The sequence below is a fragment of the Littorina saxatilis genome, linkage group LG4, assembly GCF_037325665.1.
Source record: "Littorina saxatilis isolate snail1 linkage group LG4, US_GU_Lsax_2.0, whole genome shotgun sequence".
NCBI classification, from domain to species: domain Eukaryota; kingdom Metazoa; phylum Mollusca; class Gastropoda; order Littorinimorpha; family Littorinidae; genus Littorina; species Littorina saxatilis.
In genome coordinates, this window is record NC_090248.1 from 63,098,117 (window position 1) to 63,123,312 (window position 25,196).

Here is a 25,196-nt window from a genome sequence, read left to right on the forward strand (position 1 = left end):
TTCACGTGTGACAAGACCATCATTTCACTCCAACACGTGCAACACAATCTGCAGCTTGGCTGCTGTCTGTGCCCAACAAGAGTTGTTTGGAATTGATTTCTATGACGCTTGTGTCGATCTGCGCGATGAATTCAACAACAATAATCCGCGCTGCACAGAATGAATGAAGTGGTTGTTGATTTGTGGTATTGGTCCAAGTGGAATGATGCTCTTACCTCCGGTGTGGACACAGATGGAGTGGTTGACATGATGGTTGACACGGGAAGGATTACACCTTTAAGGCCACGTAACTGTCACGTGTCAGTGTGTGATGCCAACCACGAGTCTTCATGCAGGTTTTTTCCCCTTGGGCACTGATAAGAGTTCGTCTGCAACGGGCGGCAAGATTTCATGTTGAAAGCTTGGCAGCAACTGTTTTGATTTCTTTAGCGTCAGTTTCGAGCAATGAGATTGACAGTATCAGTGTTGCGGTGATAGGAGCTTTGCTGGTGTACTGATGTTTTTTTTATTTTTATGTTTGCTGTTTGAAATATCTTCCTGGCAAGTTATGCTGTGATTTGCCAAACTTATCAGCCTACGTGTTGTGCGAAACATTTGGTCTGTGCAACTCTTTGTCTGTGGAACACCTTCCTGGCAAGTAGTATTGTGATTTGCCAGGCGTATTGGAGGGGCATGCTGCGTGGTTATGGGAAATGTTGGGATGCAATCGGATTGTGATTTTTGTCGCCCGGTATTAGATATGTTCCTTGTTTGTAAGGTTCCTTGCGTATTATGGATTAGTCTTATCAGTCGAGCGTTTTGATTCGATTTTGTTTTATGGTTTATCTGTCTGTCTGTCTGTCTGTCTATATATATATATAAATGTCTGTTTGTATGCCTTTCTGAGTGTTTATGTGCTGCCCTGTTTACTGGTGAAGTGTCTGTATGTGGTTGGATCTGTGTAAAAGTGTCTGGCTGTGTCTGTATTTGTCCCACAGAAATCTTCACGTGTTGGTGTGTTTACATGTGACATCTCAAGTGTTATTAGTTGTGAGCGCCGTCTTCCCTGTTTCCAACGAGTGCCTCTCTACTTTGGAGCATTATGTGTCAGTTCCTGCTTGCAAGTACAGCCACCTATGTGTGTTTACGTGTTACTTGCTGCATGTATTCAGAAGCGAACGATGCCAAGCAAAGCTGCCTTACTGTTCAATTCTTCATTTTCTCTATTTATGCCGACTTTAGAGCAGAATTTAAACCTTTTTTTAAAATTTAATTTTGTATTTACTTTTATGGGTTTTACAATATAATTATACACAGAAACATCACATTTGAACATTTTAGAAATGATGTGATTCTTGCCATTGTTACAGAACATTTATGTCTATAACTCACTGAACTTAATGTCGTTTTTTCTCTCTCTCGCTGCAGGAACATAGAGACATCCAGGTGAAGAAATTCGCAGCCATGCAGAACAGCGACGAACATAAACATCCAGGTAAGCAATCAAACAATCACCTTAATTCTTTGTATGCCCTGATCCCACCACCATCACGTGTAGTATGGAGAAGCAGCATCTGTTTCTTCCTACAATTGTTCCATTCTTCACAAGTTTTAACAGACAAAGGTCTCTTTGCAAAAGAGAAGACTGCTTTGGTTGTGTTTTGAGATAGCCGGGCCACTTTTTCACAGAAAAAAAACCCGCCTGATTATTTAGGCGAACTGAAGGCAGCATTGCTTTTTGGAGTCAAACTGAATGCTGCTTTGAATTAACTTTGTTAAACTTTTTTTATAAATTGGGTTAAAAACTTTTGGTTTTCTTTTGCATACGTTTTGTTGATTACAGGTGAGAAAGAGCATTAATGCATACAGAAAGAATTAGGTCGATAGCCTAAGATGTAGAATAATATTGAATTTTTTTTTAAACATTTAAAAAAAAAGTTTTTAAGATAGCGACTTAAATTCTGAGCGATGATCAGCCTTTGAATTTAAGAACTGTCCTGCTTTTTTTTGCAATAGTCTTTTTGACAATAGAAAAGGCTTTTCTTTTGCAGTTGTTTTTTACTATCAATTCCTTATTGTTAATTTAAACTTGCTGTGTTTTCTTTGGTGTAATGCTCTTACAGGTTTTAGGAGACCTTCTGCAACCCGTATTAGAGTTGGTATGTTGAGTTGTCAACATTGCTGATTTGGGTCACACACGAGTTAACACAATAGGGGTTGTCACTTTAACTGTTTGTCTGTTTTTGAGGTTGAAGGGAAGAAGCACTACATCGTGGGTATTGTCAATTTAACTGTATGTTGGTGTGTTTTTGAGGTCAAAGGGATGAAGCCAAACACGGTGGGGATTGTCACTTTAACTGTTTGTCTATATTTGAGGTTGACGGGAAGAAACAATACACCGTGGGGGTTGTTACTTTAACTGTATGTTGCAGTGTTTTTGAGGTTAAAGGGATAAATCCAAACAAGGTGGCGATTGTCACTTTTACTTTATGTTTGTTTGTTTTTTTAGATTAAAGGGATCAATCGATAAGCATTTATAACATTAAATGAGGTGTGTGTGTGTGCGTGGTTTTAGATTTGAACAGCGAACTCGATCAAATCAAATCTTCATCTTGGAAAACGTACTTGAGATAACGGTTGTGTGATTATATCAGTTCATGGTCCAAAAGTCGGTGTATAATGTCAATACTATTGATTGTGTTCTAAGTTTTTTTTCGGGCAAAGGTTTTTTTCTGGGTATTTCAGCATTTGTTTTTACCAGAAAATGAAACGCGGTGCATCACATGATGAAAATATAGCTGACACAAAATCGGATTTTGACATTCTAAAAGCTTTTACCCAGATTACTAGCGTGGAATTAGTGTATTATATAGAACCCTCTGGGGGTTTCAAGAGGAGGATGAGTGAGAGGAGCTTGCGGACGGAACGTGGATGGAGGATGTATCATAGTGGCTAGGGGGGACAGTCGAGCGAGTGAAGGAACCAATTTGGGACCATTGTGGAAAGAAATCAATTATTCCAAAACAAAGCTTGAGTAGCCCCATAGAGTTAAGCTTTTATAATCGTTTGTTCCTGAATAAAGAAGACTAAATAAAGCCCGTGTTTAACGACTCGGGGGGAAAAAATGCTCAAATCTGAACCCACATCTACCACATAAACATGCCATCGTGTTGTGATCATGGACATATATGTTAACATGTTCGAAGTGACAAGATTTATTGTACCCATATACAGCAGACGGTATTCCGACCGTATTTTAGCTATTGGCAGAAGCGTCTTCCCAAAGACCAAAGCTTGGTATTGTTGTATGAGAAGTCCTCCCAAAGAGCAAATCTTCATCTTCGACGTTATGATGTATCGGAGATGACGTCAGTTTCCGCCTTGTATAAACTCTTCCCAAAGACCAAAGCATGATTGTTCCTATATACAGCAGATGAAGTTATGGCAGTAATTCAGCTCTTCTGTGGGAGCAAATCTTGAATGTCTCCATATATAGCAGATTACAATAATGCAACGGTCCAGCAGCTTGGGCATAATTGTTCCAGAGATTGAAGCATGTATGTTCCCATATATAGCAGATGAAATTACAGGGTGTTTGATTGACAGAAATAAATAGCGAAAGATGAGAGGACGTGGTTCACTCGTGGAACGAATCTGTATTGATTCCTGGGCCTCTGCGCGAAGAGATATTTCTACCCGCAGTAATTTGATCAGCCCCAGTATATTGATGACACTATGTATGTGTGGGGGATTTTTGACTCACATGCGAAGCAAAAGTGAGTCTATGTACTCACCCGAGTCGTCCGTCCGTCCGTCCGGACGTCCGTCCGGACGTCCGTCCGGACGTCCGTCCGGACGTCCGTCCGTCCGTCCGGAAAACTTTAACGTTGGATATTTCTTGGACACTATTCAGTCTATCAGTACCAAATTTGGCAAGATGGTGTATGATGACAAGGCCCCAAAAAACATACATAGCATCTTGACCTTGCTTCAAGGTCAAGGTCGCGGGGGCCATAAATGTTGCCTAAAAAACAGCTATTTTTCACATTTTTCACATTTTCTCTGAAGTTTTTGAGATTCAATACCTCACCTATATATGATATATAGGGCAAAGTAAGCCCCATCTTTTGATACCAGTTTGGTTTACCTTGCTTCAAGGTCAAGGTCACAGGAGCTCTTCAAAGTTGGATTGTATACATATTTTGAAGTGACCTTGACCCTGAACTATGGAAGATAACTGTTTCAAACTTAAAAATTATGTGGGCCACATGTTATGCTTTCATCATGAGACAATTTGGTCACATATGATCAAGGTCAAGGTCACTTTGACCCTTATGAAATGTGACCAAAATAAGGTAGTGAACCACTAAAAGTGACCATATCTCATGGTAGAAAGAGCCAATAAGCACCATTGTACTTCCTATGTCTTGAATTAACAGCTTTGTGTTGCATGACCTTTGATGACCTTGACCTTGGGTCAAGGTCACATGTATTTTGGTAGGAAAAATGTGTAAAGCATGTGAGTCGTATGGGCTTTGCCCTTCTTGTTTTTTCTTCTCGTGATCTTGAACTGACTGGTTTTCTTTCGCAAATGTTCTTATGGTTGTGGGTTTATTTTGAAGGCTTTCTAACATTTTCAAAAAGGGTACTTTTAAACTGATTGATATGGTGTGATGTTTGTCCGAGGAATGTGTTTTCAAGCAGTTATTTTTCGAACCGCAGATATCTCTCTCTCTCTCTCTCTCTCTCTCTCTCTCTCTCTCTCTCTCTCTCTCTCTCTCTCTCTCTCTCTCTCTCTCTCTCTCTCTCTCTCTCGCACCCTCTCTATCTCTCTCTCTCTCGCACCCTCTCTCTCTCTCTCTCTCTCTCTCTTTCTCTCTCTTCTCTCTCTCTCTCTCGCACCCTCGCACCCTCTCTCTCTCTCTCTCTCTCTCTCTCTCTCTCTCTCTCTCTCGCACCCTCGCTCTCTCTCGAACTCTCGCTCACGAACTTTTTTTTATTCAGTTTACGGTTCGTTTTCCCGGGGAAGAAATTCAGGCCACGTCTAGTTGCATAGCGCCTACGGAAAAAGGGAAATAACTCCGTCCTTCCCAAGATCGTTTAAAAAATCTTTTCTTTTTTAATCAATTATTCACCGTTATTGGTGCAGCACATTAGTATTTCGGTCAAACAGCAGGGCAAAATGGATTAGTGTAGCCTTGATCTAGTTCACTGATCTTCTTGGAACACAGGCCGATAACAGTTTGTGTGGCTACGGACTTGCCACAACAACAAACAAACAAAAACACTCCGCTGTCATGATGGACTTGGGGGGAAAAAAAAATAGGAAAGACAATTACAGAAAAAAGTATTTACCAGAGAAACTAATTAATAACAATTGCTTTCAGGGTACCTTTACTAATGCTTGCTGGAGGGTAAGAAGCGGAGAGGAGTGGTACTCTGTCTCCCTCCCCCCCCCTCCCTCTCTCTCCAACCTCCACTCTCTCTCTCTCTCTCTCTCCTCCCTCTCTCTCTCTCTCCCCCTCTCTCCAAGCCTCTCTCTCTCTGTCTCTCTCTCTCTCCTCCCTCTCTCTTTCTCTCCCCCTCTCTCCAAGCCTCTCTCTCTCTGTCTCTCTCTCTCTCCTCCCTCTCTCTTTCTCTCCCCCTCTCTCCAAGCCTCTCTCTCTCTGTCTCTCTCTCTCTCCTCCCTCTCTCTTTCTCTCCCCCTCTCTCCAAGCCTCTCTCTCTCTGTCTCTCTCTCTCTCCTCCCTCTCTCTTTCTCTCCCCCTCTCTCCAAGCCTCTCTCTCTCTGTCTCTCTCTCTCTCCTCCCTCTCTCTTTCTCTCCCCCTCTCTCCAAGCCTCTCTCTCTCTGTCTCTCTCTCTCCTCCCTCTCTCTTTCTCTCCCCCTCTCTCCAAGCCTCTCTCTCTCTCTCGCTGGATCATCGGTGAGGAAAAGAGACACAGTGAGGAAAACAAGCAGCGTGATTAAAAAAAAGGACCCGGGATTCCAAGGAGCGTGAGCGGCCCAAAGGTCGCCAGCCACGGTGTCACGAGCAAGAGGCAGGCCCCCGATCCCTGCACTCACAAACTGACCTTTTTCTCCCAAAGGAAAAGAAAGACAGACAACACAAGTGAACAAACAAAGTTGTTGATTCCTCCCGAACGCTGCCAGTGCCACACGTCCCAGTCGCGCCACGCGCTTTCGTCCAGTTTGGTCGTCTGCCGAGCGGGAATTCTGATACCCTCGCTAATTCCAGTAATTGACCCGTTTCGGACGACTGACAAAGAAAAGTACAAGCAAAACGGTAGTGCCGCAGACTGCGTTACTGGATTTTATTTGGGCACTTTGCATTAAATCGAAACTCTAAAGCAAAAAATGAAAAGAGGAAATTATTCTGATTCGTTCTCTAAAGACCAGGCAGTGGACCAGCCCGTCTTCAAAAAGTGGACTAACGAAATATGACAGCAGAAAAACACACCGAATAAAAATAAATAAATAAATATTTTTCTTCGTTTTAATAAATCTATAAAGAAATGAATGCATACAAGAAGAAATGACATAACCAGGCGTTGGAGTGCAAAACAACAAAAAAGAGCAAAAAATGACACTAAAATACGGAGAGAAGAAAAAAGACGCAAAACAAGGTGTGGAAAGGCAGGATGAGACGTATCAGGAAGACAAGAACGGAAAACATCAGCACAAAAAAGGGCAAAGAAGGAAGACACCTTCGAGAGGCAGGCTTAGAGGTATAAGAAAGGCAAACACGAGTTAGAGCCCAAACAAAGAAACACGATTTTTTTTAAACGACTTTGGGAAAGGCAGGCTTAGAAATATAAGAAAGACAAGAAGGGGAGACAGCAGAAAGAAGAGAAAGACAAGAAAAAGTGGGAAGGACAAGAAAGAGTGGGAAGGACAACTTTGGCCCGGAGTGACGTAACGCGGCAGTGCAGACGACAGAGCATATATATACAGGTGTCAATCAGTTTGTCAAGCCAGTGTCGCACATCACATGTACCCCAAGTCCCCCCCCCCCCTTCCCCCAACACGCACACACACAGATGTTCTTCTCTTCTACCTCCTTACTTCCCTTCCCTGCAGCCCCTCTCAGTCCACACACGCATTATAAGCAACACAAGTTGCAACCCTGACTTTTTCTTTAACCCCTTAACTGACCGGTGTGTGTTGTCTGAAGGGGAAGGACACAACTCAGACACGTCTGCTGTCTTCGATTCTTCTTGATGAAATGTTTGCTGTGATGATATGAACAATCCCAGTCGTTCTGACGATGGGCCAGTGTTAATCAGGTTCTTAATGTTTGTTTGTACCAGGCCGTGAACCTGGTTTAACAAACGGATGGATGCTAGGTAGATGTTGTGACCGTGTTTGCTTTTCTCTTTTATGATCCCCCCCCCCCCATCCCCACAGCTGCTCTCGATTTCCAGTTGTTATGGTAATTTTATGGTTTTGTAGGTTAAGGATTTGGCTACATACAGAGGAACATGTATCCTCGTATGACATAACAGTTGCATTCTTGGGCCAGGATGTGCGGGGTATGCCAAAACTGATGGAACCAGTCAATCTTGGGCCAGGATGTGTGGGGAATGCCAAAACTGATGGAACCAGTCAATCTTGGGCCAGGATGTGTGGGGAATGCCAAAACTGATGGAACCAGTCAATCTTGGGCCAGGATGTGTGGGGAATGCCAAAACTGATGGAACCAGTCAATCTTGGGCCAGGATGTGTGGGGAATGCCAAAACTGATGAAACCAGTCAATCTGATGGATTAAAATAGTAACACTGACCAGACTGCAAAGGCATGGGTTTGAGTGAAATGGAATACCATGGAAGGGGTTAATGACATTGAAGGGGTTAATGACATTGAAATAACAAAATAAGTCTGGAAAAAAAAGCTGTAGACCGGACTGGAAGGGGTTAATGACATTGTGGAGGTGGCCAGGCCGCCCTGACTAGACTGAGGCTGGTAGGAACAAACAGGGATTGAAATCAATCAACACATCACACACCGGCTTAACCCAGGTGTGTTTTGACATGGATGCGGCCACACGTTAGCACAGCTATGTTCCGACACGGCACAGACAGCTAACTTTCTATTGAGTGGACCCTCCCAAACATGTGTTTTCACCGCAGTTTGGGGTGACTGGATTTGATTCTGAGTGAAAGTTTTTCTGGATCCGGATGCCCCACTTGGTGTAGATCGCGGGGAGTACGTCACAGGAGCCGACTTCTTCTTCATCTTTGGGGAATGAGTGACAGGGAGAAAGTGTTTCCTCCGTAATGAGTTAAGGTCATCTGTGTGGCTAGGCTGTCAGACTGTACTCGCAGAAACTATGGGTAACTGCATCATGCGCTTCAAAGGAGGTAGGGTGGACAGACTGTGATTTGAGGTTTTGTTGGTGTTTTCGTCTGGGAGACGTGTCTCTTTGTAGTCGCCCAGGGCCGTAGAGATAGCATTGTGGTCATCGTAGTTTCAATAGCGAGGTATCCATACTAATGTGCAACTTCTGTTTGTCGGCTAATGAGTAAACTGATGTCAATTGTAACTACATTGTACCAGAGTAAACCACTGCCTCTGCTTGAAAAAAATAAAAGCACGTTTACAGGTTTCTGTAAAAACGATTCTATGAAGTGAGAGGCAGGTTGTTGTTGCCTCCATTAGTTAATTGGGTTTTGTTATTGAGATTTGTAAAATCTTTTAATTAGTAGTAGTATGTAAACTCATATACTTTATACACTCACATTTGTCGTGGAACAGTGTAAAATGATATTTGTAAAAAAACACATGAACATTTCAAGATATAAACCGCTTCTGTAAACAGTCTGTTAACAGAGATACAGATTGTAAGCATCACATATAAACAGAGTCTGTAAACTGTATAAAATTAAGTAGCGCTGCTACCTCTGTTTACAACCGGTAGATTTATGTGTCTGCTGCCAGAGATTGTGAACTAAGATTTAATTGAATGACTCAAGTGTCTAAAATAATGCAGACGCAGAGAAGGAACAGCAAATAACAAGTTGAACTTTTGTTGAACTATTATTGTATATATGCAAGGAATGTATGGAGGTATGATTGTTTCCACACTAGGACAAATACCAATAATTATGGCTTTCATGCTATATGACGGATTAAATCCGTGTTCTTGTGCTTGTTCTTTGAGGAGAAGGTATAATTGTTGAGATGCCTCTGTGTTTAGAATGACTCTCAAATTGTAGCCCTTTGAGGAGAAAAGTGTTGCCTAGTCCTAGAGGGTGTCTTTTTAACCTAGGTCATGACCACCTGGCTCCTTAGTTTAATCAGGTTGTGTCCACCACCCTGTGGGTACACACAGACCTGCATCACAGCCACGTTTGAAACCCGTCGTACACAGAAACTGTTTCCGCGGCACCGAGTCGGCGTGTGTGTTGTGCGTTTGACGGCGTCATTATTCGGGGATTTGAGCAACTAAATCAGTAATTGCAAGCAGAACTAGAGACTGAATAGAGATGATGCTGTGATAGATGTAATGTCTTTGTTTCTCTGTCCCTTCTTACTTTTCTCTTCTTTTTTTCTGTCTGCCAGACTGTTCTGTCTTTTTCAATGGTTGGTTGTTCTTTCTGACTGTTCTGCCGTAATTTCTGTTTCTTTCTTTTGCCCTTTCCATGTAGCGATTGTAAACTGTCCAGATTTCTTCCAGCAAAACAATGCAAATGCGGAGAAGGAACAGCAGAATAAACAAGAAATTATTTCGAGTGGACGATTTTAGCTTGAAATGAAACAATCGTCATTTTCCAAAAGGAATCCGACACCCATGTGACCTTCAAGTGTGAATATTTCTGACACTGTCACCATTGTGAACTGTACAGATTACTACCAACACATCGACTACGATCAGTACGATGACTGCGGCATTCCCGTGGAGTTTTTGCCCCCTCCGGCAGGTATTGAACACGTCTATGACGTCACGGTGTTTTTGTTATGACGTCATTGTTGTGCCCAAGACGTCAGCCTGCATATTGTCCGTTTTTATAATGACTTAATTTTGCACGATGGTGTGTACTTTTTAATTGCATGGACTGCACCTGTTTTAACTGTCTGTTGTGATATTCGACGTGATTTTACGCTTTTGTTTTTAATGCCGAGTTGTTCAGCTGTTGTGGTTTGCCAGTGACCTCTATTTGTGTGTGTGTGTGTCTGTGTCTGTGTCTGTGTGTCTGTGTCTGTGTGTCTGTGTCTGTGTTTTGGTTTGTTAAGCTGTTTGATGTGAAACCTGATATGCTTCATGTCATGTTTTGGTTTATTTTCTGGCAAGTCTTGACCTTTTTAGTGCCTTGCCTGTGGCTGTGTGACTGTGTGTTCTTTGTCTTGTGTACGTCTTTTTCTGTGTAAAGTGAATGTCGATTTAAACTATTCGACTACCAGTACCTGCACCTGATTGTGTAAATAGAAACAAAATGGAAAAAGACGAAAAGAATGGGTTATGATATTGCCACCCCGGACTTACGAGTGAAGAGAGCAGTTATCACTAGTGTTACGTGCATCCCTACCCCACTCCCGGCCCTCCATTAAAGAGAGAGAGAGAGGGGGGGGGGAGAGAGAGATCATCACAGGTAGCTTACCACCCAAGGGGTCAATCGTTCCCTGTACTTTTCAACCATCATCTTTACCCTGCATTGCATTTCGAAGAGGTTCTAGGACACGGAGGCATTCTGAAGGGAAGGAATAAATGGCAAGTCACGAACCTACCCACACAATTATTCTCTTGGGACTGGGAATTCTTGAGATGTTGACAGGCTGTCTTTTGTCTCCGTCACAAGTACATGTCCCCCGGGACCTAAGATTGTCCTGTGGAGGGGGATAGGATGGAAGTCAGTCAAGAGTGTTTTAGCTTCGGCGCCGCGCGCTCTCGACCTGTTATTCCGAATAGACTGTGTGTGTGTGAAATGATTTTGCATGTTCACACATTTTACATGCTAGTTTTATGTTTCTCTTCTTATTTTCCTTGTTTGTCTTTTTTTCTGTCTTTCTGTTATTCCTTGTTTTTTTCTCCCTTGCTTCTCTTTCTTTCATTGCTCAGATCTGTGCTCCTCTGTCTGTCTGTACTGTCTGTACTGTCTGTCTGTCTTTAAGTCGTTCGTTGTTGTTCCTTTTTGCCTTTCTTTCTTGCTGTCAGTCTTTCTCTTGTTCTTGTTTTGGGGGGTGGTGAGTGGTAGGGCAAGGAATTGATTACAAGTGAAAAAGATTAAGATATTGAAGGTCAAATCAAGCAGGGACTTGATTTTAGCCCGGCAAAAAAAGACGGGAAAACGTTTTCTCCAACCCCATAGCGGTTCTCTTATCTACTCACTACTGTGTTCTGAAATGATCATATGGCCTGACCACTGGATGGGAATTTTGTCATGTTCAATAACAAAGCTATTTCCTCAGTCCATTCATTCAAGCTACTGTACTTCCACCGAGTAATGTACTGAGACCAGCACTAAATTAATTATTCATTGAACTAAATACCCGCAGGAGTAAGAACATTCACTCAGAATGCCATTAGCAGTGACGTTTTGTCGTTCCTAATAGTCCCTTTCTGCTGTTGGCTTTAACTGAAAGCATTTGGGAGTGATCCCGGTTCTGATAGTTTGCGTGGAAATCGCCCGTTGGGTTTTGTGCTTCCAAGAGTTACTGAATGGTTGACCATCCTGTCATTTTGTCACAGCACTTGGCTTTTTTCAAGACTGCAATTGGAAATGCCATGGTGGGTCCATTTGGTTCCTGTCTGTATCAAAAATGTCTTTTTCACTGGCAATGTACTGCAGACAAGATGAAACATGGAAGACTGTTTTAAGTGGCACAGACAGAATAAGGCCAACAAAAAAAAATGTTTCTGGTCACCCGACCGACCCTAAATTTCGGCGCCGACCCTAAACTTTTTTTTTCCAAACTCAAAAATGTTTTGGTTTTTTTTGGTGGTAAAGGACAGGGTGAGAAAATGAACAACAAAAACGTGTGAAAACGAAAGTCCGCTGACGATTTGTAAATGTGTTGAGTGTCTTGTCTCTATGTATAGTGAATCCAGTCTCTTTGCGCGATTTTTAAAGTTAGTTTTATTGGTCTACATTTGGGGTAAAAAAAAAAATTAAAAAAATAAAAAAATAAAAAATCCCGACCTACCGACCCTATTTTTTTGACTCACATGCGAAGCAAAAGTGAGTCTATGTACTCACCCGAGTCGTCCGTCCGTCCGGAAAACTTTAACGTTGGATATTTCTTGGACACTATTCAGTCTATCAGTACCAAATTTGGCAAGATGGTGTATGATGACAAGGCCCCAAAAAACATACATAGCATCTTGACCTTGCTTCAAGGTCAAGGTCGCAGGGGCCATAAATGTTGCCTAAAAAACAGCTATTTTTCACATTTTTCCCATTTTCTCTGAAGTTTTTGAGATTGAATACCTCACCTATATATGATATATAGGGCAAAGTAAGCCCCATCTTTTGATACCAGTTTGGTTTACCTTGCTTCAAGGTCAAGGTCACAGGAGCTCTTCAAAGTTGGATTGTATACATATTTTGAAGTGACCTTGACCCTGAACTATGGAAGATAACTGTTTCAAACTTAAACATTATGTGGGGCACGTGTTATGCTTTCATCATGAGACACATTTGGTCACATATGATCAAGGTCAAGGTCACTTTGACCCTTATGAAATGTGACCAAAATAAGGTAGTGAACCACTAAAAGTGACCATATCTCATGGTAGAAAGAGCCAATAAGCACCATTGTACTTCCTATGTCTTGAATTAACAGCTTTGTGTTGCATGACCTTGGATTACCTTGACCTTGGGTCAAGGTCACATGTATTTTGGTAGGAAAAATGTGTAAAGCATGTGAGTTGTATGGGCTTTGCCCTTCTTGTTTAGCCATGTTACCAGAAACAGACAATTTTTTTTTTTTGGCCTAAGCAAGGTCTTTCTTCCTGGTACTGAAAAAGGTTGGGAGGGGGGGGGGGGGGGGGGGAGACATTGGTCTATTGGTTGGAACGAGATTTAGGAAGGGGACAGAGGAGATGAGAGAGAGGGGGGGGGGGGGGGGGGGGAGGGATTTACAGTCATGCTGAGGTGTGTGTGTTGACTCTCTCTCTCCCTCATTACCACCGCCCCCCCCCCCCCCTCCTCCAAGTGTGGATGTGTGTTCTCTCTCTCTCTCTCTCTCTCTAATTACCCTTCCCCCCCCTCTCTCTCCTTGTGTGTGTGCATGTGTGTGTGGGTGTGATTCTGTGAAAATGCATGTGTAACCATCAAAACCAGGTTTATTGTTTCCCAGCATGTCCTTTTATTTTACCTACAGTGTAGTGGATTAATCAGCATGTTTTTAAATTGAGATTTCTGTTTTCTACTTTGAAAGACAGATTCTGGTTTAAGACAGCCGCCAGTGTGAACTATTAAGGCATGGGTATGACATTTGGACAGGGAAAATTATACCCCAAAACGGAGAAGAAGAAAAACTACATTTTGTCATAAAATTGTCTTCTGCATTTTATTTTTGAAGTTTGTGCTTGTATCAGATGTTGCGTACTGTTTACTTTATATGGAATTTTCATTGTTGTCTGTGTGTGCTCTGCATCGATGTTGAAATGTGGTAAAGTGCTGTACTGAACACACATTGTGTTGTTCTCTGTGTTCAACACAGAACACGTGTGTTAATGCCTGGTATATACAGTACAGATGTACCTTCTTAACGTGCTATACAGAATGTGTGTTGTGGTGTGTTCTGTGTCAGGATTGGACGACTCAGTTCCAGACACTCCAGACATTCCAACGCCAGATTATGACCCAGATACTCCTGCCGCTGAACGCAACTCTTTTGTTTTTGTGGAGAAATTTAAAGAAGTTATTTCTCACATAAACATTATAGGTATAGATCATTAACCAACCAGGCCTGTATCCCAAACAAAACTTCTCTCTCTGTATCCTGTATACAATTGGTAATAAAGTAGTTGACTTATATACCAAATACTAACTCTCACTTCTTTGGCTAGCAATGCATCTACCTCAAAACCATCAATACATTAGATATATATTTTAGAGCTGGTTTTGAATAATCATAGTTTGGTTGTGTTTTTGACTTTATGAAGGAGACAACTTAAAGCTCCAGGGTTTGATTTAGATATGGGCTAGATCTTGACATTTACTGATTTAGTGTTGGTTTGTTTGTTGGTTTGTTTCTCGGTTTTCTTATCTTGGATTACCGTAGCTTTTCTTAGAAATGAAAAACTGCTTAGGAGCCACACAAAATTGGATTTGTATTTCAACACATGAGGGTGTCTGTGTGTTCAAGTAGGACTGTGTGTGTGTGTGTGTGTGTGTGTGTGTGTGTGTGTGTGTGTGTGTGTGTGTGTGTGTGTGTGTGTGTGTGTGTGTGGTTTCTATAAGTAAAACAGACATGGTTACAAATGTCTGTAACTAAATAGGGATTACAACTTTTTTTGTGTTCATCTCATTAGTGGTTCAGTAGAGTTTATGGTTGTTGCTGTTCATCAGTGATTTAGAATTTAAGTAGTGGTGTGATGGTTCTAACATAAGCAAACAAACTAACTCACTTAATTTAAAGCACATGTACTCTGCTTTTTATCATCTGTTCAAGGATATTGCAATGCTGAACTAACGTCAAAAATGTAACCTTTTTATGTGGTGCTCAGCTGTACAAAGTTAGCATTCACAGATGCAAAGTAGATGAATACATTGACGTCATTGTACAATGATATCAGAAAATTATCCCAGTTTAATGTCGCTGGCAGAATCTGTTATTCAACTGCGTCACTTTGTATGTGTAGATAAATGCTCTGGGTTATACTTTTGTTTGTGTACCAATATTGACTGTCAGACAATTATAATCTTTGTTTTCTCGCTGCGAGACTTTCTATCATGTTTTGTCTACATGGATGTATACAGTACAAGTCTGTGTGTACAAGACGTTATTTTACTTGATCCTTAGTGTGTTCATTGAGGTAAAATGTGCTCTCTCTCTCTCTCTCTCTCTCTCTCTCTCTCTCTCTCTCTCTCTCTCTCTCTCGCCTTCCACAATAAAGAATTTCTGAGTGCTCTATTTTTTGTCTTTAAAACATTTCTTTGTGTATTTTTGTGTGTGTTGATTGTTTGTGTGTGCATGTGTGTTCCCAGATTGTCCCATTCTTAGTAAAACGGTAGATTAATGCAAGTTTGTACACAGATACTATTCTTAGGATTAGCGAGTAGTGAGTATATAATTCTTTTTTGAAATGCCAGCAAAACAAGGGCTTGATCTGTACTTGTGTAGACCTTTGCATTTTGTCGCAGTTGCAGTACTGTACTATTACTTAATTTTTGAAGAAGGGACAAAATTAGCTGGGGTATGTTTGACCTTTATTTTAGGTTAACAAAATGCTTAGTAGACAGTAGGAATAATTTTTGCACATTTGATTTAAGTGTAATTATTTAAGACATTTAAAGAGAACTAATGTATTTCTAAGACATAAGCTTTTATTTCAACCATAAGCTTTTATTTCAACCATGTGCAGTACATTAGGAAAATTGCTTGGCTTGAGTACATCATTCAAACATTATTATTGAGATACATGTAGTATGCATCAGTTAACATCTTATTTGCTCATATTCAACAGAAATTAGTGTCATGTCATCAAATATTACTTTGGTCGACCCTTTATGTTTGTATTCAGCCAGGGATGACACTCCCAATGATTTGATCACCTCAAACAGTTTTACTTCTATCAATGATAAGTGTATCAAGTCACTGTTGATGTCAAATGTTTTTGTTATTGTTTTTTCTCAGTTTATTTGCATTTAATATGTCAACATTTAACTTTCAAGTAGTATTACTTTTTTTTTTCTAATCTCAGTTTTCTTTTACATTACACTAAGATATTATTTCGAATTGTGAATGTATTCATAATTAACATAACATAGCAATATTGACCTTTCAACATAGCAGCCTTATATTTTTATTTTTTATAAATCACTTTCAGAGGATTTAATTCAATTCAAAATAATCAGGTGCTTCAGCAGAGTTTTATTTGCAGAGGAATCATTGGTGACTGACAGCTATCTCCTGCCAGTTACTTTTATTCTCTACCTTCATTACTACACTTACTTATATATATATATATTTTATTTTACCAAGTTGCTGGCTGGCATTTTCAGAGGAGCTGTACTCAGAGGTTCCGGAACCAGACCCGGATTATCAGGACGAGGATTCCTCCGACTTCCCTCCTCCCCCACCGGAGTCCCTTGCTCCCCCCTCTGCCGGAGATGCTCCGGGCTCTCCCATTTCTCCGACAGGAGCTCCGACCATCATCGGCGTGCGGAACGGCTCAGTAAGCTCCCCTGAAGATGAAGGCGACCAGGTGCAGCCCAGGAAGCTGGTCAACCCATGCCTCGCGTCCAGAGAGAGACAGGCCTTGCACAAAGAGCTACTCATGAACTATAAGCTGTGAGTTAAACTCAAGTTGTAACATTTGGTGTGAATATTAGGGTTACCATATATGAGATTGTTGTGTGACAAAAATTCCGCATTGAACATTAATGTTATTCAGCGATTGACTGGCTGCAGCTTACGAGAGTCTGTAATTGACCGACCGGTATATCATAATAAAAGGGTTGATTGCTGGTGTTGATGATAAAAGTCTTGGCAATTGTCCACCAGGGGGAAGGACGAGCTACAGAAGCCGGAGCTGAACAAGGTGCTGGCCAAGAGGAAGGAGACTCAGATGTTGATGATAATAGTGTTAATTGTTGTCCACCAGGGGGAAGGACGAGCTGCAGAAGCCGGAGCTGAACAAGGTGCTGGCCAAGAGGAAGGAGACACAGATGTTGATGATAATAGTGTTAATTGTTGTCCACCAGGGGGAAGGACGAGCTGCAGAAGCCGGAGCTGAACAAGGTGCTGGCCAAGAGGAAGGAGACACAGATGTTGATGATAATAGTGTTAATTGTTGTCCACCAGGGGGAAGGACGTGCTACAGAAGCTGGAGCTGAACAAGGTGCTGGCCAAGCGGAAGGAGACTCAGATGTTGATGATAATAGTGTTAATTGTTGTCCACCAGGGGGAAAGACGTGCTGCAGAAGCCGGAGCTGAACAAGGTGCTGGCCAAGCGGAAGGAGACTCAGAAGCGCAAGGAATGGGAGGACAGCAAGACCAACAAGCGGACCAGTCTCGAACTCAAGCTGGAGGAACGCGCCAACAAAATGAAGGAGAAAGAGGTAACTTAACAGTTAGGGGTACAGTGGATTACCCCCCTTTACAACAAAATGAAGGAGAAAGAGGTAACTTAACAGTTAGGGGTACAGTGGATTACCCCCCTTTACAACAAAATGAAGGAGAAAGAGGTAACTTAACAGTTAGGGGTACAGTGGATTACCCCCCTTTACAACAAAATGAAGGAGAAAGAGCTAGGTAACTTAACAGTTAGGGGTACAGTGGATTACCCCCCTTTACAACAAAATGAAGGAGAAAGAGGTAACTTAACAGTTAGGGGTACAGTGGATTACCCCCCTTTACAACACAATGAAGGAGAAAGAGGTAACTTAACAGTTAGGGGTACAGTGGATTACCCCCCTTTACAACAAAATGAAGGAGAAAGAGGTAACTTAACAGTTAGGGGTACAGTGGATTACCCTCCTTTACAACAAAATGAAGGAGAAAGAGGTAACTTAACAGTTAGGGGTACAGTGGATTACCCCCCTTTACAACACAAATGAGGAATACAATGTAATAATGTTTCAATCTATAAGTGAATATTCGTTTTAAATGTCAACTTTAATGAGAAAACTAATTAACTAATTTTAAGCTTTCAAGCTGAAATGCAATCCCATAGTCCGGACTGAGTCAAAGAGTGGTTGACTAAAATTTCAATCAATTTGGTTGAAAGATGAGGGCGTGACAGTTCCGCCTCAACTATCACTAAAAAGCCGGATTTGACTTCATCAAAGACTTTATCAAAACAATGGGAAAAAATGTTTGGGGATATCACACCCAGGATTTAGCTCATGTCAAGTTTCATGAAGATCGGTCCTGACGTAGTTTTCTCTGAATCGCTCTACACATACACACAGACACACATACACCACGACCCTCGTCTCGATTCCCCATCTATGTTAAAACATTAAGTGAAAACTTGACTAAATGTAAAAAAGAAGGATTCTACATTTATGGGAATAATATATTCTTCATTCAAGTTTACACTGTCTCCTAGCTACAGGCAAGGAACACAACAGATCAAAGTTGTCTGGTGACAGTGGTCTAAGGGGAGATTATTCAAGTTTACACTGTCTCCTAGCTACAGCAAGGAACACAACAGATCAAAGTTGTCTGGTGACAGTGGTCTAAGGGGAGATTATTCATAGTTTACACTGTCTCCTAGCTACAGCAAGGAACACAACAGATCAAGGTTGTCTGGTGACAGTGGTCTAAGGGGAGATTATTCATAGTTTACACTGTCTCCCAGCTACAGGCAAGGAACACAACAGATCAAGGTTGTCTGGTGACAGTGGTCTAAGGGGAGATTATTCATAGTTTACACTGTCTCCCAGCTACAGGCAAGGAACACAACAGATCAAGGTTGTCTGGTGACAGTGGTCTAAGGGGAGATTAGTCATAGTTTACACTGTCTCCCAGCTACAGGCAAGGAACACAACAGATCAAGGTTGTCTGGTGACAGTGGTCTAAGGGGAGATTATTCATAGTTTACACTGTCTCCCAGCTACAGGCAAGGAACACAACAGATCAAGGTTGTCTGGTGACAGTGGTCTAAGGGGAGATTAGTCATAGTTTACACTGTCTCCTAGCTACAGGCAAGGAACACAACAGATCAAGGTTGTCTGGTGACAGTGGTCTAAGGGGAGATTAGTCATAGTTTACACTGTCTCCTAGCTACAGGCAAGGAACACAACAGATCAAAGTTGTCTGGTGACAGTGGTCTAAGGGGAGATTATTCAAGTTTACACTGTCTCCTAGCTACAGGCAAGGAACACAACAGATCAAGGTTGTCTGGTGACAGTGGTCTAAGGGGAGATTATTCAAGTTTACACTGTCTCCTAGCTACAGGCAAGGAACACAACAGATCAAGGTTGTCTGGTGACAGTGGTCTAAGGGGAGATTATTCATAGTTTACACTGTCTCCTAGCTACAGGCAAGGAACACAACAGATCAAGGTTGTCTGGTGACAGTGGTCTAAGGGGAGATTAGTAATAGTTTTCCTCACAGAATGCAGAAACTAACGAGAAAGCAGGTGTTTTGCGTTTTATCTGTCAAGTAGTAGAATTGAAATAATAATCTCTAACAGTATTACTCTCAGAATAGCTGGTATGGGGGGAAAATGTGAAAAACAGATGGATGTAACTCAGAGAAATTAGTAGTTTTTCCATGCAGAATCTAAGTTTATGCTTGTTTTAGAATGGTGTTTTTGTGTGTGTCAAACAGGACATGCAGACAATTTCCGAGGACTCCAAACAACCCGAGTTTATGAAGATGCACCGGCGAATCACCACCAAGACCCCCACCTCTCCTCCCACGTGATGATGTAGTGCTTGAGTTACCCTCGTCATCATCTTCATCATCATCATCGTCATCGTCATCCAGTTTGACATCAGGGCTATTATGTGTCTGTGGATTTACCGAAAGGGCGATTATTTCTGCTTGGAAAACTTCAACATGTGACGCAAGGCGATTGTGTCATAGAACAGCAGTTCTGGCATTCAAAGAGTGATGTCATAGAACAAGTTATATCCAGAGTGATGTCATAGAACAACAGTTATATCCAGAGTGATGTCATAGAACAACAGTTATATCCAGAGTGATGTCATAGAACAACAGTTATATCCAGAGTGATGTCAGAACAGATCTGGCATCCAAAGAGTGATGTCACTGTGATCAGTACAGTGTCAGAACAGTGTGTAAAGTTATGGCAGAATAAGGCGGTATTGAGACAAGACGTTTCATGCTACACAGAAAAGTGTTGAAACTCAACAGGGGCAGTAAGAAACATCGTGGATCTGTGATGAGATGGAGTATACAACAATGATGCTGAGGGACATGATTAACAGCATTTCTAATCCTGCTGCAGGCAAAGAAAACAAGAAATTCAAGTACAGAACAAAATTAGTAAAGGCACAAGAAAACCTTGAAAGCATGCAGTGTCCCAAAATTCATGAGAGAAAAAAAAATCTCATCACTTTTTGTTTCATCACAGTACTTTAGGGTTCACAGCAATGAGATGCAAAAAATGATTTGTAGCAGTTGCCTTTGCTTTGCCTTGAGCCATCATTTACCTCATCAGTTCATTTGAGTGATACCGTAGTCATGCTATATTTGCTGTTACTTTGCTGCAAAGGGGCGTGTCGTGTATGCTCATTTTTGTCTTTCATCGGTAAAGATTTAACAGGGATCTTTAGACGTGTCTGCATGGCTGTTTTATATCCTCTTGTGGATTTTTGCTGCCTTTGGGTTTTCAGGTTAACAGAATACCTTGCCTTGTGTCTTTAATGTGGAAGGAAATGCAGACTCATCCTTACGGATGTTTTCACGACAAAGTGATGTGTATGATATGCGATGTTTGTCACAGACATGAGTGAAAAGTGGGGCGGGGATATAGCTCAGTTGGTAGCGCGCTGGATTTGTATTCAGTTGGCCGCTGTCAGCGCGAGTTCGATCCCAGGTTCGGCGGAAATTTATTTCACAGAGTCAACTTTGTGTGCAGACTCTCTTCGGTGTCCGAACCACCCCCCGTGTATACCACATTGGGTGTGCACGTTAAAGATCCCACGATTGACAAAAGGGTCTTTCCTGGCAAAATTGCTTAGGCACAGTTAATAATTGTCTACCATACCCGTGTGACTTGGAATAAGGCCGTGAAAGGTAAATATGCGCCGACATGGCTGCAATCTACTGGCCGTATCAAATTTCATCTCACACGGCATCACTGCAGAGCGCCTAGAACTGTACCCACGGAATATGCGCGATATAAGCCTCATTGATTGATTGATTGAAGTTCATGAAGTCTTGCAGGTTTAGTTTTCAAGTCAAACAGAATGCCTTGCCTTGTGTCTTTATCGCGGAAGGAATTGCAGACTCATTCTTACAGATCGTTTCACAGCAATGTTATGTGTATGATCTGACATGTCCGTCACAGACGTGAGGTGAGGTGAAAAGTTCATGAAGTCTTGCTGGTTTTGAAACAGGAACAATTTTACCTGTGTGAATATGAATCGTTAAAAGGACTCTGGAAGGCTTGAAATTGAAACGGTTTGATGTGTGTCGTATAAACTAATGGTTATGAAAAACTACAAAAACAGACAGTGATGGAACAGTCAGAATGAAAGTGATGTGATAGAGAACGTATGAGTACATGTACTTAAACTACAACAACTGACTGATTAGCTAGCTGTGACAGGGTGTGTAGAATTATGCTGATAGGACCCAGGATATTATCCTTCACACTTTCTCATCACTGAATTCAAGACTAACGAGAGAAGGAGTGTGTGTGAAGCTCAGCTGTGCGTAGGAGTAGGATAATTCAATAACGGACATTGCCAAACATTACCAAGTTTTCTCCAACGCATGGCGATTGCATGTGGTTTAAATTACGCGAGATGCTTAACTATGTATTTATTTTTCAAGACCATGCAACAGCTGTGGGAAGATGTGTGTATATTGTTGTTTTAAAGCTTTACATACATGGACAGCACTGTAGGTGAACATGAAAAATGATGGTGTGCATGAGAACTGTACGGTAATAAACTTGTGTGTACCGTTTTTGTTTTTTTAAATTTTAGATCATACAAACATGCTGAATTCTTGTTCTTATGGCGCACACACTTTATAATTTGTTTGGGACCAGTCTGATCCAAGTTTTTGAGTCTTTAAAACGCTTTGTTCTCAGAAAATATTCCAGTGTTATTTGATGCAGGTGTGGGACCAGATATGCTCAGTACCAATTAACCATCCTTAATGAGCTGAAGCAAACTCATTTTCACGAACTAAATATGCACCGCTCATGCAGCTGTGCATTCTTCCTTCAAATGTGACCTAGGCCAAGTGCATATGACATACGAAAGTGTGATATATTTAGCTAGCTGAATCCATGTTCAGTATATTGTAAAAGGTCTCAGAATTATCAACATCACTGTCTCTAGCAGAAAGTTTGTGTGAAAATATGTTGTCGTTTTGGGGGTAAAACTTAAGTTGACTACTACTATAAAGACGATGATAGAATTGTTCCAAGACTGCATGTATATTATCCAATATATTTTTATGCAGCACCCTGGTATTGTACCACTGTGTCGTCGTTTTATTGTCAAAGAAATAGATTTTTGTTTGCTATCCCCACCATATGATGACCCTACACATCCTTCACTATTGTACTACTGTTTTATTGTCAAACAATTAAAGGTTTCATATGCTTACCCCACCCCCAACCCTCACTATTGTACTGCTGTTTTATTGTCAAAGAAAAAAAAATTGTTTGCTAACCCCACCCCTTTTTCTTTTGCTACAATCGGACACTTCAACATGCTTTGTTGTAATGATTTAGGAACAACGTAAGTTTGGTTCTTATATATATATATATGTAGCAACAGCAGAGCAGCTGGAGAAAATACAGACTACTGCTTTGGAAGAAAATGACTGTTGAAAATGAAGAAACTATTTGTTGAAAATGTATTTTTTGTGCTGTGTTTACAGAAGCCTAATGTATCGTTGTTTTGCAGCAGTAATGCAGACCTTTTGCTGCACAAGCCACTTTCCTTTCCTCCACATGCACATTAATGTTTCAGAAGAGTGTCTTCTTATGCTGCAAATCAATGTCAAATCATTTATTATCACTACTTCAAATTAATTAAAATGTTAAGCAAACTCCATCCATGGATTTCTGATATTCCTGTCACAAAGAGTTCTCTGACAGAAAAGAGACTGCTTTCAAAAATTGTAAAATAATGTTGTGAAGAGTTCGAGACACTTTTCAACAAGAAATATTTAGCACAGTTTACTTACCATTTCATTGTAGCAGGTAATGTAGATTGAAGTTTTCAAGTTGCTCAGTATGCCCATCATTGCTTCCAAACTATTTTATTTGGGCCATATAACCGGGGGGTGGGGGAGTATGGGTAAGAATGTATGTGTGAATGCTGAAGAAAAGAAAAACATTTCAAATTCTGTGCAAGTCCAGTTCATGCAGCAATGTTCTAACCCCCCTTCCCCAACCCTCTCATAAGTCAACATTTCATTCCCTCAACCCTCTCATAAGTCAACATTTCATTCCCTCAACCCTCTCATAAGTCAACATTTCATTCCCTCAACAAGTCAGTTGCACAAGTTTTATGTGAAGCTACAATGTAAATTTGTGTCTGAAGCCTCACATTATTTCATATACATGTATTACATATATATGTATGCAAGGGCCTTTCATTCTTAAAAATGATGATGTAATGAGGATGAGTTAGAAGAGGCCTTGATTATTCAATATTGTACTTCAGCTTTGTCAATGCTGAATTTGTCAGCACATGAAGTGTTCTTCCAGTGTGGCACTTATTTATCATGTCATAACTGTCATTGGGCATATGGATTCAATGTGTGAGTAAGCATGATTGTGTATGTGTCGAGCTGTTGGCAAAAAGTCAAATAGGCCGGTGCATGCCACACTGCTTATGGGGAAGTAACTCCAGATATATCAATGGTTACTTTTTGTAAGCTTCGACATATTTTTGAGATTTTCAAAATGAAAACTTTTTTTTTACTGGTAGATGAGAATGCTGGCAAACTTGCATTCTGGAGAAAACCACGAGAAACTAAAGAAAGTTTGCATAGTAGAGAAAGAAACTGAAGAGAGAACGTTCGTTTTGTAAAGAAAGAAACAACATAGCTGGAAACTAAGATAGAAAACACACACACACACTAAAGTCTGCTGTGTTGAGAAGGGCATCTTGTAATTTGTCAATTTAGGTAATGGGTTGTATACAAATATTTACTGACAAATGAACAGGTTAAACAAGAAAACTACAAAAGCAAGAGAGATTGCATTGTTATGATAGAAAGTTTGGATTGTAGAGAAAGATTGGAAGAAAAAGTTTGCATTGTGGTAACTGTATGTGCGAGTTTGTGTGCATGCATTTGTGACCGTGTATGTGTTGTGCTTTGAATAAAGATGAATATTATGACTGTATCATCCTTGATTCTTGAGTTTACATGTATGAAAGAGAGTTTGTATGGACGTCATCCTGCAATGTTCAACTAAGCTGTGCAGCCGTCAATATTGCACACAGTGTCATTATACTGTGTGCGATATATACCGACGTCCAAAAGAAACGCGAAAAATATTTATTTTACAAATAATTTTTTTCTGGATTAATAAAAGTTGCGTTATTTTTGGCAGCCAATATATCAAGACTGATGTCTGAGGAAGGTGTATTGTGAATTTTACCGCATCAGCGCACTTGCAATCCACGTAAAGCCCGAGTTAGCCGAGACATTTTTCTTGTGCAGTTCAGCTGCACGTGCAAGAAAAGCACAAAAGCTGATCAGTGAGTGGTGTTCACTGTCACTAGAGGATAAAAATGGCACAAAGTTACAGGTTTCATCAGTCCCTCATTCGACGCTATCATCATGCCAAGACTCGCTTCTGCTGAACACGATAGAGCAATTGGACGTCTGGAGGCTGGGGACACGCCGGACGCCGTGGCTGCGACTTTCCAATGTCACATATCCACCATTTATCGTCTCCTGCAGCGGTTTGTGATAACTGGCTCTACTGCTGATGCCGAGCGAAGCGGCAGACCCCGAGTGACGACGCCAAGGCAAGGTCGGCACATTTTCCGCAGCCATGTTGCACATACCTTCAGAACAGCTGCAGAAACAGCCAGAACTGTTATAGGGACACACCAGGCACCCATTTCTAGGCAAACGGCCAGCCGGCGACTGCGCTTCAGGGGGCTGAGGAACTGCCGTCCAGCCAGGGGACCCGTCCTCACCGTGCGCCATAGACAGGCACGCCTGCATTGGGCGCAAGGCCACCTCAATTGGAACAATGTTCGCTGGCAGAACGTGCTTTTCAGCGATGAAAGCCATTTCTGCATTGACCATGCCTACGGGCGTGTTCAGGTATGGAGAAGAAGTGGTTACCGCTATGCTGACAACTGTGTCGTGGAGAACAACGCCTGGGGTGGGCCCAGCCTCATGTTGTGGGGCGCCATCGGCCACAA

General features: G+C 41.4%; 1 protein-coding gene across 5 annotated transcripts in view; it reads left to right on the plus strand.

Annotated features, from left to right (window-relative positions):
• Positions 1-24,157, plus strand: part of LOC138965333 (actin-associated protein FAM107A-like) — a 92,866-nt gene extending 68,709 nt beyond the window's left edge. For 2 of the 5 annotated variants that reach the window (XM_070337465.1, XM_070337468.1), the window contains 6 exons: positions 1,408-1,474; positions 13,732-13,866; positions 16,149-16,437; positions 17,051-17,207; positions 19,426-20,572; positions 21,146-24,157. In XM_070337465.1, coding sequence (XP_070193566.1) covers positions 1,408-1,474; positions 13,732-13,866; positions 16,149-16,437; positions 17,051-17,207; positions 19,426-19,521 — 744 coding nt within the window. In that variant the 3' untranslated portion in view covers positions 19,522-20,572; positions 21,146-24,157. Of the gene's footprint in view, positions 1-1,407; positions 1,475-9,824; positions 9,900-13,731; positions 13,867-16,148; positions 16,438-17,050; positions 17,208-19,425; positions 20,573-21,145 lie in introns of all 5 variants that reach the window. The other 3 variants (XM_070337466.1, XM_070337469.1, XM_070337467.1) reach the window with 2 other exon arrangements.
• The last annotated feature ends 1,039 nt before the right edge of the window (positions 24,158-25,196 follow it).